This window comes from Pseudonaja textilis, chromosome 1, assembly GCF_049901715.1.
Source record: "Pseudonaja textilis isolate UNSWEBS1 chromosome 1, rPseTex1.2, whole genome shotgun sequence".
NCBI classification, from domain to species: domain Eukaryota; kingdom Metazoa; phylum Chordata; class Lepidosauria; order Squamata; family Elapidae; genus Pseudonaja; species Pseudonaja textilis.
The window spans coordinates 17,235,595-17,251,980 of record NC_141990.1 but is presented as its reverse complement, the minus strand read 5'-3'; the positions used below and the strand labels follow the sequence as shown (position 1 = coordinate 17,251,980).

At 44.3% G+C, this 16,386-nt stretch overlaps 1 protein-coding gene across 2 annotated transcripts in view; it reads right to left on the bottom strand.

Annotated features, from left to right (window-relative positions):
* MYL10 (myosin light chain 10) overlaps nt 1-15,043 on the bottom strand; it is a 45,870-nt gene extending 30,827 nt beyond the window's left edge. Inside the window, exon 1 of one of the 2 annotated variants that reach the window (XM_087926837.1) lies at nt 14,911-15,043. In XM_087926837.1, the coding sequence (XP_087782963.1) occupies nt 14,911-14,913 (3 nt within the window). In that variant the 5' untranslated portion in view covers nt 14,914-15,043. The remainder of the gene's footprint in view (nt 1-14,910) is intronic. The other variant, XM_026708558.2, reaches the window with a different exon arrangement.
* Between the last annotated feature and the right edge of the window lie 1,343 nt (nt 15,044-16,386).

Genomic DNA, 16,386 nt, shown 5'->3' with positions numbered 1-16,386 from the left:
CCAGAAAGTCCAGTTGCCTCTTGAAAAAGCACCTTTGGGACTTTGCCCCAAAGGTTTATCATGTAGGTGTCATTCATGACACAACAAGAAGAGGTCTGATTACCAAGACTAAACATATATCTCAAAGATCAGGATTACGAAAGAATCTAGAAAAGAGGAATATAGGTTAGAGCTGTTTCACACGAAGTCAGTATCACCCATGGCTTTGCAAGCTTTCAAAGCAGAACTTTCCCAGTCCTACCTGACAATGTCATGGACTGAATTTGAAATCTGCAAGATTTCCATCTTTGTTTTTAATTTTGATTTAGAACCTGGAAGCCAATTAGTGAAATTTCATGATCTATAAGCTCCTTAAAAATAATACAGTAATTACTAGGCTGTATTAATCAAGAACATATCTTGCCAGATTAACCTTTTCTCATTTACAGAACTTATAAATTCTAAACAATTATGGGAACATGGTAAGCATAATAAAACTTGATTTTGAGCAGTGTATTTGATTTTTTTTTTTAAAAAAACCCTCCATGACACTCTAATTAGTATGCTAGGACTGGATGGCATGACAATTATGTGTAGCTGCAATACTTTTTTTAATGCTTTAAAGCCACTGTTGACTCTTGGAGACTGCCTGGACTAGGCCAGAGGTGGTATTCAGCAGGTTCTGACCAGTTCTGGAGAACCGGTAGCGGAAATTTTGAGTAGTACGAAATACCACCTCTGATTGGCCCCACCCCCATCTATTCTCTGCCTCCCGAGTCCCAGCAGATTGGCTGGTTCTTCTTTTGTTGCCCTGCACAGGAGAACGGAGCTGGAAAGCAGGTTAGTGGGGTGGGAGGGAATGGGATTTTGCAGTACCCTTCCCCTGCCATGCCCACCAAGCCACACCCACCAAGCCACACCACACCCACCAAGCCATGCCCACAGAACTGGTAGTAAAAAAAATTGAATCCCACCACTGGACTAGTCCCTTTGGTTTTCCTGGCAAGATTTTCAGAAGTGATTCTTGGGGTTACAAAGGAATGACTGATTCAAAGTCATCCAGTTGGGTTTGAGCCTAAGGCAGAACTAGAACTCCTCTAGCCAGTGCCTTCACTACTACACTAAACTGGCTCTGTGCAAGTACATAGCACTTTCAAAATCATAGCAGGTTTAAAATCATGCACAAATGGTTAATTACAAACCATTGTGTTATGTCTTTGGAACTGGTTGGAGTCCCCAACCAGGTCCGCTGTTTGAGCGGGAGCACCAGCCGCTCCCATTGGCTGGCTCCGTTTGACAGCCGGCTATAAAAAGCCGGCTGTCGAGCAGAGCCAGCCCGTTGCCGCCAGCTAACCTGCTAGTTAGAAGGCAGACGCGGCAACCCTTTATTCCCTGTAATAAAGCCTGTTCGTTGTTCACTCTGGCTCTTGCCTCTTCCTTCCACCGCTCTACAACACTGGCGACGAGGTGGGATATGGTCGAAGGCTAGCCAGACGTATTTTTCAAAAGAGCTGTGATCACTGAAGAGCGAAGCCACGGGCGCTGAAGCCGCAGCCGCCGACGCTCACAAAGAGCCTCTGTAGCCTAGAGAGACAGTCACCGCCTGTCAGCGCAAACCGTCAGCGTTCTTCTAAGAGCGCGAATTTAAATCGACTGAAGAGGACGAACCCTGCATCTTCAAAATGAATGCTAATCCAGCATTCCCACCATTCAAACCAACCGAGGAAACGTGGGACTCATACAAAAATCATTTCAGCTATTTCCTCGATGCCATCGGTTTAGCAGACGATGCTGAACACAGGAAGAAATCCTACTTCCTCAGCTATTGTGGAGCTGCAGTTTTTGACACCGCTACAGCACTAGTCGCCCCTCGCACTATCAGAAGCGTACCATGGGATGAACTCCAAGAAATCCTCTCCAACCACTACTCACCAAAACCATCTCAGATAGCCAGGAGATACGCCTTCAGAATTAGAAAACAGGTGGAGGGAGAGTCAATCAACGAGTATATGGCAGCTCTGAGGACAGCTGCCTTGCAGTGTGGGTTCAAAGACTACTTAGAAGACATGTTATTGGACCAGATCGTCTGTGGGGTTAGAGACCTGAGGCTCCAAAGACGTTTGCTCGCAAAAAAGGACTTGAACCTAGCCTTAGCCATGGAGGAAGCCCAAGCTGCTGAGCTCTCTGCCCAATCAGCAGCTGAAATTCAAGGTACTCCGTTATAACCCAGCAGTTCCACCATCCATTCAGAGGAAGTGCTCAGTGAAGAAGACCCCACAGACTCATCAGATATTAACCGCCTTAAGCAACAGAAGCCTTCACAGGTAGGAGCGGGGCAGAGAAACAACTTCGCCCTCAACCTCCCATTTGCCTAACTTGCCGAGGCTCCCACTCTAGGGCATCCTGCAGGTTTAAGAATGCCACCTGCCTGAATTGCCAAAAGAAGGGTCACCTCGCTAGAGTCTGCCAAGCAGGGCGCACTTTGCCTCAAAGACCTCCACCACCTTCTAATTCCCAAAGGCAAGTGGAGGACTGCTATACACCTGCTACCACGCTAACCATACTTCCCAGACTCCTAATAAAATCAAAATTTCTGTCTCCTTAGAAGGTAAACCCTGCAGGATGGAGGTAGACACGGATCTGCACTTTCAATCATCTCCTGGGAGACCCTAAAGAAGATCCAGCCCAGACTGTCGAAGAAGCAGCTACAGAGATGCCACCTGACACTGCGGGACTACCAGGGCAAGAACATCCCTGTCCTCGGGAAAGGCAAGTTTTAGTTCAATTCCAAGCCTTTAAGGGCCATTTGCCTTTAGTGGTTGTTAATGGTGCCCTCCCCAGTCTGTTGGGGCTAGATTGGTTCCCCTCCCTCGGGCTTAGTGTAACTGGGATCCATGCTGTCTCAACTTCTGACGTAGATGCACTATTTTCAGATTACTCTGATGTGTTTAGCAGCGAGCTGGGTTGCTATTCTGGCACCCCCATCTCCTTCTCTGTGGACCCCAGGCAATTCCTCTTTGCCTTAAGCCGCGCAGGGTGCCTTTCGCCATCCGTCCCAAGTTAGACGCAGAATTAGATAAATTACTAAAGCAAGGGTGTTAGAACCAACTGATTTTGCCAAATGGGAGACCCCATAGTCACCCCACTCAAGAAAGATGGCAGTTTAAGAATCTGCGCAGACTATAAAACCACCCTCAACCGTTACCTGCAAGTCAGCGCATACCCTGTCCCTGTTATTCAGCACCTGTTACACACCTTGAACCCGGCACCATTTTCGCCAAGTTAGATATGTCCCAGGCATACCAACAGTTCCCTGTTGATGATCAGACAGCTGAATTACAAACCATAGTCACACATAGAGGGGCATTCAAGTGTAAACGCCTTCAATTCGGTGTAAGTGTAGCCCGGGTATATTCCAATCACTCATGGAAAGGATTCTCCAAGGTCTCCCAGGGTTGTCCCTTATTTCGATGACATCTTAGTCTCAGCAATTGACAGACCTCAGCTCATACAGAGGGTCAGAGCGGTTCTAGAGAAGTTTAGGCAGCATGGCCTCAAACTTAAAAAAGGAGAAGTGCGCCATCGCCACTAGGCAAGTGGACTTTCTGGGTTATAGGATAGACGCCTCTGGCATCCACCCAATCGAATCCAAGGTAAAGGCCATCCATGAGGCGCCACACCAACTAACAAGACGGAGCTTCAAGCTTTTCTGGGGCTACTAAACTTTTACGCTTCATTTCTCCTGCACAAAGCATCTATCGCTGAACCCTTACACAGGCTGTTAGACAAAGAATCCCCCTGGCATTGGGGACCCAAAGAAGCCCATGCTTTCAAGTCAGTCAAATCCTTACTCACATCGGATGCAGTTTTAATTCAATTTGATCAACGACTTCCCCTGGTCCTAGCGGCTGATGCATCCCCTTTTGGGATTGGGGCTGTCCTAAGCCACAGACTTCCCAACGGTTCCGAGGCACCAATTGCCTTCTTCTCTAGGACCTTCTCTACGGCAGAAAGGAACTACAGTCAAATAGATAAAGAGGCCCTGGCTGCGGTGGCTGCAGTTAAAAAGTTTCACGAATTTTTGTTTGGGCACCATTTTGAACTTGTAACTGACCATAAACCTCTCCTGGGACTCTTATCAGGGGATAAGCAAACCCCGCAGGTACTATCACCTAGAATGACCAGATGGACTTTGTTCCTGGCCGCTTACTCATTCAAGTTGGTGCATCGACCTGGCAAAAACTTGAGTCACGCCCGATGCCCTTAGTCGCTGCCCCCTACCAGTCCCAGTCGAAGACCCAGCACTGGTTCACGCCATTTTGAAGTTAATGAACTTAAATTACCGGTTACAGCCGAGGACATTGCTGCGCACTCAAAAAAAGACAAGATAATTGCCCAGGTACTGGACTGGGTGGGAAGGGGTGGCCGGAAACTCAATGTACCGTTGACTTTGCTCCTTTTTAAAACCCGTAAGCAGGAACTATCGAAGCTACAAGGATGTCTGTTGTGGGGTACAAGGGTAGTCATTCCAGCCACTCTTCGTGTACCCATCCTGAAGGTGCTTCACGAGGGCCACCCGGGCATCGTAAGGATGAAGGCTCTGGCCCGCAGCTACGTTTGGTGGCCCGGCATGGATGCCCAAATCGCCAGCTGGGTAAGCTCATGCCAACCTTGCCAAGAAACCAGGGCTGCCCCACCAGCTGCCACGCCCACCAAGTGGGAGAGTGCTGAGTGCCCTTGGTCTCGCCTGCACATCGACCTGGCTGGACCGGTGCATGGCAGGACCTTCTTGGTGGTAGTGGACTCTACTCCAAATGGATAGACTTGGCCCTGCTACCCTCGACAACCACTCAAGCAATAGTTAAGGCTCTGACCCGCTTATTCGCTACCCACGGACTCCCTGACACGCTGGTGTCTGACAATAGCCCGCAGTTCACGTCATGTGAGTTCAGTATACGCGTTGCTAACTTGGGCATCAGACACATACTTACAGCCCCCTTTCACCCGCTAGCAATGGGATGGCTGAGAGGCAGTCAGGTCAGCCAAGGAGGCACTCGCCAGATTTGGCCAGGAAAACTGGCACACTAAACTGTCACGTTACCTTCTGAGCCAACATACGACGCCATGCACCGCTACTAATAAATCCCCTGCCAAACTCTTGATGAGGAGACGCCTTAGGACCACCCTGGACAGGTTGCATCCCACTACTGCCCAGACGCCCCTTTAGGGTCTGACAGTCTGGTCAGGGACTTTGTCCTGCATGACCTGGTGTACGCCAGGAACTATGCAGGGATCCTTTGTGGGTACCAGGTCAAGTTGTGTCAGTCACAGGTCCTAGATCCTACAGGGTCCTCCTGGAGGATGGACGCTTGTGGCGTAGACACGTGGACCAACTCAGAAGGCGATGGAGAAGTGCAACTGATGCCGACCCAGCCCAACCTTCCAGCACCAAGGACTCCCTGCCGGTACCAGTCTGCTCAGACGGAAGCTCCCTGCAGGACCCAGTCTACCCCGTCGACCAGGAGAGTTTGCTGGAGGACCCGAGTTTCCAACTAGAGACAACGAACCAACAGCCAAGCGAACCTGTTTGCCAGCCGGACCTAACGACTCGCCAAGGTCAGCCCGAACAGGGGGACTTACCGAACCTGCAGAACACCACACCTGACCTAGCCCATTCCCCAACAACCTCTGAGGCAATTCCCGGGGCAAGGACTTGGCGCCAGCCAGCAGTTTACCTGGGTTGCGAAGTTCTTGTCGCCAGCAGAGACAACCGACTTACCTAAAGGACTACGCATGTGCCCAGCTGGGGGAAAGGGTGTTATGTCTTTGGAACTGGTTGGAGTCCCCAACCAGGTCCGCTGTTTGAGCGGGAGCACCAGCCGCTCCCATTGGCTGGCTCCGTTTGACAGCCGGCTATAAAAGCCAGCTGTCGAGCAGAGCCAGCCCGTTGCGCCAGCTAACCTGCTAGTTAGAAGGCAGGCGGCAACCCTTTATTCCCTGTAATAAAGCCTGTTAGTTGTTCACTCTGGCTCTTGCCTCTTCCTTCCACCGCTCTACAACACATTGGTTCCTTATCAAATTGGAAATAAGTATTTAGTGGGGTGACACAAGGATCAGGTCTGAATTCTTTAACCTTCAATATTTTTATTAATAGCTTGTATAAAGAGACTGCCAAATGCTCATTGTCTCAGTGGCACAATGGCTAAAAAAATTTGAATGGTATAGCCAAATGTGGTAGAAGGCAGAAATAAAATCTGGAACAATATTGAAAAGGCTGGAATTTAAGAATGATATTTAATAGAGACTTCTCTTAAGAAGCTAATGTATGTATGTATATGTATGTAGAATGAATGACAATTCAGAGTATTCATGAAAAATATATGGATTAGTAATTAATTGCAAGCCAAATGTAGTATGATACAGCTGGGGGGGAGGCAAACGCAGTTTTAGGTTGCATCAAGAGAAACTTGAAACTATCTCTGAACTATAATTTCGGAAGACTGAACATTAGAGCTGAGTTTCTTGCCATCTTGTTGTGGTGATCAATTTCTTGAAAGCATCTGGCTGGCAACCGCAAGCAGCAAAATGATAACTAGATCATCTTTCTGGGGGCGACAGGGAAACGACACTCAGTACTCCTGAAGAACATCATCAGGGAAGAAGATGGACCTCAGCAATGTTTCTCAACCTTAGCAACTTTAAGATTCTGGGAGTTAAGACTTTCTCCCAGATTTCCTCAGCCAGACCGGGCTGAAGAAGCCATGCTAACTGAAGAATTCTGGGAGTTGAAGTCCAAATATCTTAAAAGTTGCTAAGGTTGAGAAACACTGGACTAGAGTATAACATCTAGAGTTTGATCCAGTGGACATTTTTCTCTGCTGCAACATCTTTTTTCCAGCATTTCACTATTTTATTTTATAAACTGAACTGAAAAGTATTCCTTTTCAATTTGTGGCTCTCCAGGGGCTTGTGAAAACTACAATTCTCAGCAGCTCCAGATTCAAGATTTCTGGGAGGCAATTGGTGGCTTGCAGGCACTCTCTGTGCCTGCTTAGAAAAATGCCATTAATGTACCTAGGAGTTTCTCTCCCACGGGATTCCTTTTTAATCCAATACACTGCCATGCTTTGATGCCTTCCTTTTATGGACAGCATTCCATACCTCTGATCATTTTTTGAAAAAAAAAAAGTTCTTCTTTTTTTTCCAGTCCTGCTATAATTAGATGATAAATCTAATCCGAGTGTCTCAGTTTATGATGTCACAACAGATTCCTCTGAAGTGACGGATGGGTGTTCAAGGCTGGAAAAAGGTTTTGCTTTGGGATTTCTGTAGCATTTTTTCAGCATCAAAGCACTTGGTGAAGTGGGGGTATTTGGATGTCTGAAAGAAAAAAAAATCCTTCAGTTTTGCTGGAAACCAGGGAATTGTTCACTAGAATGAAGATTCATTTTTACAGAAATTCTCAGAAAATAGAATCAAGGATCCATAAGGTAGGCCCTACTGCAGTGGTGGGATTCAGCTGGTTCACACTGGTTCACATGAACCGGTTGTTAAATTACCCTCCCTCCACTATCAAAGTCGATCCTGGCTGCTGCACTACAATGGAGAAACGGGCAATGGAGCGGCCAGCCTGAGGGAAGAAAAAGGCTGCTTTCCCTCTTTCTTCTCCCTGCTCCTCCTCCTTCCCTCATGCCAGCTGCTCCATTTCTCATTTCTCCATAGCAGCACAGCATCCAGGATCCATTTTGATGGGGGATAATAATTTAACAATCTGTTCACCCAGGGTCAGGTTGACCATTGGAAGAGGCTTGTCCCGCATGTGCAGCGGAGCTGGAGAACAGGGATGGGCTACACCTCCCACAACCACCAACCTGACTCTGGGTGAGCTGGTTGTTAAATTATTTGAATCTCACCATTGCTCTACTGGATCTCTCGGCGTGTGTTGTCCAGAATACAGTTACAAAGACAAATATAAAAACTACTTAAAATACTCAGAACATGGTGAATCCATTAAGTTACACATTTAGTAGCCAGTAATAAATCAAACTTCCTCCATAAATTTGTTCTGCCATGCTGTGAACTTTGATTGCAGGGACAACACTTAAGACACCTCTGTTCTCTAGAAAGTGGTGTTAGGAACCTGGCCTACATAATATTGCTAATCCAGTGGTCCCTTGGTATTTGACAGCTTTGAAATTCATCAAATTTGATACTCAATGCATTTTGACATGAACATTTTATCCCAGTACTGATTGTTTGTTTGGTACTCAATGCACAAGCTAGAATTTGTTGGTGTTGGCTGCCTTGTGACTCACTACATTATTCCTTATGAGAAAAATGTGTTTGGTACTTATCGTCTATGGAGATTCTCAGTCACCCAGGTCAAGGTTGTTCCAAAGGTGCTTTTCCAAAAGGCAACTGGACTTAGTTTTTCCTTGAGTACATTTGGTACTTATCATTTTTGGTACTCATTGTGCCTCCCAGGACCAATTAATGATGAATAACGAGGTACCACTGTTCAGAGAGTTTTATTCTCATGACATCTTGAGATGATTTCTTGACATCTTACTTTAGCTGCATATTCAGCTAATAGTTATCCCAGCATGAAAGTGGAAAGAGCTTTCAGCAAGGATGATCCGAAAAGCAATAGCTGTGTGATGTGGGAATGCTAAAATTCCATTAGGGTACCCTTAATTCACTCTAAGCCTGGAAAGAAGAAGCACAGGTATACATCCTGGTTTCTTCCAGAACTTTTCCAGAAGAAAAGGAAGATATTCTTGGGAAAGACCAGGCCTGTATTGTACCATTCAGCCTGACATACCAAAACAGGTAGTTCTCAACCTACATCTGCAATTGAGACCAGAACCTCCATTGATAAGCCTGGAGGTTAAGTGATCCATGCCCAATTTTACAACTCTTTTGCCACAATTCCAAGCAAATCACCATTGTTGTTAAGAGATTCACATGGTTGTTAAGAAATTGGGCCTCCCACATTGACTTTGCTTGTTCAAAGCCATCTGAGAAAATCACAAATGGTGATAATGTGACCCTGGGATGCTGCAACTGCTGTAAATACCTGCAGGTTGCCAAGCACCCAAATTTTGATCACCTGACCATGAGGATGCTGTAGCAGTCATTAACAGCAATAGCACTTACATTTATATACCATTTCATAGTGCTTTACCGCAGGGGTCCCCAATCCCTGGTCCATGAACCGGCAGCCTATGAAACCATACTCCCTCCAGTCTGCAGAAAAATCTCTCTCCACAGAACTGGTCTCTGGTGCCCAAAAGGTTTGGGGGCCACCATTTTACAGCACTCTCTCAGTGGTTTACAATGTCAGCATATTTCCCCCAACAATCTGCTCTTCATTTTACCCACTTTAGAAGAACAGAGGGCTGAGTCAACCTCAAGCCTATCAGGATCGAACTCCAGGCTGTGGGCAGAGTTAGCTTGCAATACTACTTCTAACCAATGTGTGACACCATAGCTCTTAAGCGGAAAGACTAGTCATAAGTCACTATTTTCAGTGACTTTGTAACTTTGAATGGTTGCTAAATGAATGGCTGTAAGTGAAGGACTACCTGTATTTATGTAGTCTGCTATTATTTTCCCATGCGCTTTTCTGTCTTGTGAGTGACTATTCCCTTGTAATTATGGCTATATTATTCCTGACTGTAGCACATTGTCTCCAGTAAACCATTAATGATGCTACTGTTATTGAACCTCCATAATTTTAATACATTTTTAAAGACATCATAAAAAGGTAAGGGATGGGGCACAGCTTTTCTGCAGAGTTCATTTAGCATAATTGCACGGTTTCTTATGTGTAGACAATCTCAGTTGCTTTCATTAAGGATATTGCCATCATTATTTGAGGTTAGGTCTGTTTGCTCCCACCCACCCAGCCACCCCCTTCCCTTCCGCTATTTTAAATTCCTTCTAATGCTTCTCAGAGGTATTTCAGACGATGATCATCATCATCAATCTAGGCAGTCATCATCCAAACATACTTACCTATATACATAGTTATTTCTCTTTAGAATGTTTTGCAGAGTACAAGAAAGGACTGATAAATAAGGCGAGGGAATGAGAGGCATACGATTTAAAAAAAGAAAAAGAAGCATAATCACCATCTTCATGCACCATTCCTCTCTATATTATTTTTCATTTTTTTTATGAATTCATGTTCTTTATCATTAACCTGCCTCCAAAGGTTGTGGGTGCTCCAACACTGGAGGTTTTTAAGAGGAGATTAGGCAATCATTTGTCTGGAATAGTGTAGAGTTTTCCTGCCTGAACAGGGAGTTGGACTAGATAGAAAACTTCCAAGTTCCCTTCCAACCCTGTTATTCTGTTATTCTGACTTCTCTGACATTCCAAGACATACTCTTCCATTTGGTATATTCTTTATCAGATCGGCTCCGAGATATGGACCTCCACTGTCCATCATGGCTTTGACCCATTCAGGTTTTCACAGTAGAATAGAGAAAGCGTATCTCTGCCACACACAACCTTCTCCACGACCAGCGAGAACAGGACCCATCAGCTTGGCCAATACGCCACAAATGCGGCCAAAACCCAGTTTTACTGGACAAGTTCTTCTGTTGCAAGCTAGCATTTCTCATATAGACACAACCATGCAAGCCAGTATATTGTTATCTACATACCACCAACTTGGAAGTGAAGGTTGACAGTAAGATGCGCTAAACCACTGAGAAGTCTAAAAATTTTGCTATGCCACCTTTCTATTAGAGCTAGGGAGGTTGTGTGTGGAGGATGTGAAGAAGTCAGGATAGGAATTCAACGGTGCATTTGAAGCCTCACCTCTTTTTTATCCGCTGTCTTGATTTTTTTGACTTGTCCTCTCCATCTACAATTAGTTCTAGACTTATAATTGTATTGGAGCCTGGAATCAGGACATCATGCCAGTCATTAAGTGGGTCATCATCACATGACCAATTTTTTACCGGTGATCATTAAACAACCACAGGAGTCATTAAGTAAACACGATTGTTGTTAAGTGAACACCATAGTCATTAAATGAACCTACTGTCCACTGTTGGTTTTTTTTTGCCAGAAACAAGAATTAAGCATTGATTTCCAGCAAAAAAGTCATAAATCGTGATCATATAACTGAAGGATGCTGCAAACGGCTGTAAATAGCAATAGCACTTAGACTTATATAGTACTCCATAGTGCTTTTCAGACCTGAGTGGTTTATAGAGTTAGCCTATTGCCCCCGACAATCTGGGTCCTCATTCTACTGACCTTGGAAGGATGGAGGGCTTGCGCCGGTCAGGATTGAACTCCTGGCAGTGGGCAGAGTCAGCCTGCAATACTGCATTCTAATCACTGTGCCACCAAATGCAGGCTGATTGCCAAATACCCAGAATGCAATTGTGTGAATGTGGGATGTGGGTGCCAGCAGCCACCAGAACTTTGAATCCATGTCATAACTTGAGTTGGTCACTAATCAAGTAGTTGTTAAGCAAGGACTGCCTGTATGTATAGATGTCCGTATATTAATTAAAACCGTAACAGTGGTTCCAAAGCCAAAGGAACAAAGATGAAATTTAATGTAAAACTGGAAAGAAAATAAAACATGAAGCAATGATACGAATGTTTAAAACAGAGGTGATGGGATCATCCAAGAGGTTGATCATTATTATTCATAGACCATTAATTAAAATAATATTTATTAAATTATTTGCATATAATAAACATTTGAGGTTGTGATAGGATTCAATTTTTTTTTTACTACTGGTAACTGAGCATGGCAGGGAAGGGATACTGTAAAATCTCCAATCAAAGGTGGGATTTACCGGGTCTCCAAACTACTCAAAATTTCTTCTATTGGTTCTCCAGAGCAAGTCAGAACCTACTGAATACCACCTCTGGTTTGAGGGTTAATAAACTAAAACAAACAGAACAGAATAGAATCTGAGTAGGAGGGGACCTTGGAAGTTTAATAGATTTAACAGATCAACAGAGTTGGAAGGGACCTTGTAGGTCATCTAGTCCAACCCTCCCCCGCCCCGCCCAAGCAGGAAACCCTACACCATTTCTGACAGATGGCAGTCCAATCTCTTCTTGAAAGCCTCCAGTGATGAAGCTCCCACAACCTCTGAAGGAAACTTCTGTTCCACTGGTTGATTGTTGTGTCAAAAAGTTTCTCCTTATTTCCAGGTTGAATCTCTCCTTGATTCATTTCTACCCATTATTCCTTGTCTGGCCTTCAGGTGCCTTGGAAAATAGCTTGACCCCTTTCCTCTCTGTGGCAGCCCCTCAAATATAAGTCTTCTAGTCCAACCCCCTTCTCAGGCAGGAGACCCTATAATATTTCATGAAGTATTTCATGAAGTATGAGACCCTAAATTATTTCATATTATACTTCACGAAGGGGGTTAATAAGATGTAGAGTTTGGAGACTTCTAGATTAAAGCAAAAGATTAGCAAGGTATAGTAATTGCCCTGCCTGGCAAGTAATGCAGAATTCCAGATTCAAACAATCAAGAGACTTCCTGAGAAAGTTGCTTTCTTTCTTTAAGCATTATTATAAGAATGTTTTTTGAGCTTGTTGGAAGAAAAGTAGAATATCTATTAATAGCAAAGGTAGCACAAGAGGGAACAAGATTGCACAGCCTTGATGCCAATAGTTAACAGATCTGGTTTCTTTTGATTTCCACCCATCTGACATCTGTGATGATGTGATAAGAAGTAGCTGCTGATGCCAATCTCCCAGGCTTGGAAGGTTCATATTTTTTATCACCCAAATGCAGAAGCAAGGCCATGGTTATCAGGTGCAAGTACATAATGTTTGCTTGTAACTAATCAGAACAAAGAATGTGCTTTTTAACATATTGTAATTGGAAACTGTAGTTGCAGGAGAAGACCTGCTATTATGCAGGATAAGGTGGAAGGCGACGGATTTCTATATCATGAAAAATACACTACTTTTAAGCAGGGGTGTGATTCAACCAGTGTAACAACTGGTTTGGTGAGTGCGCATTTTGTGCGTGTGCACGCCAAACACGTGCTTTGCATGTGTGCAGAGGGCTTGCTACTGACCTTCTCCTGAAATCCTGCAACCTCCCTGTGTGTTAAACAGTCGACATGTGGCAATCCGCTGTGCCACGCGAAGCAGCTGAGCTTGAAAACCCGGAAATAAAGGTCAGAATAGAGCTGGGGCAGATGGGCGTGCCCAACAGCTGATCATCGGAACCAACCAGTTTGCTCACAGATGATCCTTGAAGTTACCAGTTTGGCTGAACCGAGCTGAACCGGTAGAATCCCACCCCTGCTTTTAAGTATGGAATTGTTGAAAGTCATATACAGGTCTGTGGGCTTCTCCACATCAGAGGTTAGGTGATTTGGGGGACTGTAAGGGAGGGGAGACTTTGTTCCTTCAAGCTCAAATAAGAAAACTATTTTAGATTAGCCTTGGATTCTTGCCAGGGATAGGCTGCTAAAGGTTCGCACAGGTTCACGTAATCCTCTAGCTAAGATTCTATGCAGTTCGATGAACCAGCAAATCCCTCTCCTGGCTGGGCCCGTCCCACTCTACCCAACCCTGTCCTGTTCAACCCCACCCTGCCAAGGAGTCCCCACACAGCTTGTTTTGGATGCCGGGTAAGTACAGGCCCCACACAGAGGCTCGGGGAGGGTGAAAAACGGGCCTCCCAGAGGCTCCAGAAGAATGGAAATGGGCATTTCCAGCCTCCAGAGGGCCTCTGGAGCCCGGGGGAGGCCATTTTCACCCTCCCGGAGGCTTGAGGAAAACCTCTGGAGCCTGGGGAGCAGTGGTGGGATTCAAATATTTTTACTACCAGTTCTGTGGCCATGGCTTGGTGGATACTGTAAAATCTCCAGTCAGAGGTGATATTTGCTGGTTCTCTGAACTACTCAAAATTTCCGCTACCTGTTCTCAAGAACTGGTCAGAACCTGCTGAATACCACCTCTGCTGGAGATGTGTTCAGCAGGGCACTATTAATCCTAGTTCTCACAATCATTAGGCAAGCATCTTCATGACCTTCTGTAAATTCTTTCTTCAAGCTTACCATTTTCCATTTTTCTTTTAACCTCCTTCCCCAAAAGCATTCAGGTAATATTGTAATGCACTAAATTACAGCCATCTGAATTCTGGATAGAGGTCAAGCAAGTAGATCAATGATGGGAGTGAACAATGGGAAATACAAAGAACAAACCACCAATATTCCCTTCACACCAACCACGAAAGAATTCTGAAGCCTGTCCCTTCCAACCCTTAAATGGTTCCTACCAATGTGGCATGCTGCTTAAAAGCACATTCTTGCACTAAGATGAAATAGATTGCATTCTTCTTTCAATTAAAATTAGCATTACTAAATACTATCTTTACATTACAGCTGTAGCTAATATATTTAGAATGATTGCAGTGCACTCATATTAATAAAGCCGTTTTCATATTTAGGATCATTGTAATTCATTCAATAAAAGAAATTCTTTACCCTCTTTAATTCAAAAGCAATGCCTAGAACTTGTCTATCATCCCAGGATCTATGCATACATACTTGAATGTCCTTGAATAGGCTGGGTGGACTGGACATTAACATTTGAACCACTACAAGTCCATGTATTTTCCATATACTAAATAAATAAATATACATACTTTGGCTGTCATAGTGAAAAGTGAAATTCACAGCAAGGAACAAGTAAAAATCCTGCCTACATGAATTGAAATCCTGGTGATTTCTAACTCATCCAGGAAGCTGAAAAGTCCAGAAGGTAGCCTGAAGTACCCCTATATGATTCCATAAGGAAGGAAGGAAGGAAGGAAGGAAGGAAGGAAGGAAGGAAGGAAGGAAGGAAGGAAGGAAGGAAGGAAGGAAATTGCTTGTGGGAAAAAGAAGATCATGCAGAAGGGAAGGGGAAGGAAACAAGGATCTTACCATAATGAATGTCTTCCCTTTCTCTGACAACTTGACAACCAACCCACCAAATGCCTATTGTGTTTTTATATATAGCATTATTCTGGAGTAAAAATATGCCCACTCCAAGTTTAGACAATAGATGCAAGATTAGAGACGGTTGCAATTGGATCTCAGCATCATTCCACACATATCCCACTTGTTGGGAGCTTTGTTTTCCTCAAATTAACTCAGCATGTAAGTAGAACAGGAAAGCTGAGACCACAGGGGGAGAGAGAGAGGCTGAAAATCTTTTCCAGGTGCATCAATCCTTCTGGTATTTTTTTTAACCACCCGGATTTCCAGAACAGAAGGATTATCACAGGACACTAAAATAAAATAACAGAGGACACTAAGTGAAACTGGATTATTTTCAACCATGAATCTATACATTCCGGCTGGTCGATTGGATCTAGGATTAATCATATTTTCCTGCTATTAAACTAAAGAGACAAAAATTAAACTCTCTGTCAAGTCAATCATGACTGCGATGGACTAGCCGCAGCAGTGGTGCAATTCAAAAAAAATAACTACCGGTTCTGTGGACCTGGCTTGGTAGAAGTGGTGTGGCTTGGTGGGTGTGGCAGGGGAAGGATACTGCAAAATCTCCATTTCCTTCCCACTCCTGGGGGAAGGTTACTGAAAAATCCCATTCTCTTCCCAACCCCACTAACCTGCTTTCCAGCTCCGTTCTCCTGTGCAAGGCAACCAAAGAAGACCCAGCAGATCAGCTGGGACTTGGGAGGCAGAGAATAGATGGGGGCAGGGCCAGTCAGAGAGGGTATTTGCTGGTTCTCTGAACTACTCAAAATTTCTGCTACCCGTTCCCCAGAACTGGTCAGAACCTGCTAAATACCATCTCTGACCTGCAGGTCCCTGCAGGACTTTTTGGCAACTTTTTCTTGGCAGTAGTGGCCATAGCCTGCTTCCTAAAGTTGAGAGAGATTAATTGGCCCAAATTCATTCAGCTGGCTTCACATGCCTAATGATCTCCTATTTTCTAGCCTGATACCTTCAACCAACTACACAAACTGGCACCCAATGAGTCAAACGTCTGAATAATTTTAACTAGCTGCAATCAATATTTTACAATATTCACATTGGTGGAGACATTCTGGAAGCCTCATTTATTAATATTGCCAAGGTTGAGAAACACTGGTCTAATCTTCCCAGGAGAACACTAGATTAGACAAAAACATTCATTCCATAACAGTATTCTCATCAAACCTAAGATTCGCTTCTTAAATTATTTTAGAAAAGAAAACCTAATGTTTGAAGGTCAATATAGTCTTTTGCTTTCTGTCACACCTTTATTATGGTTTCTGATGGGTTCATACACCTGACCAAGTTATAATCAAACAGTCTCCAAAAAGTTGATGGATTTGAAATCCATCATCCCTCAATAGTTTTATTTATTTATTTTATTTAAAAGAAATAAATTTATTTACATTTATTTAT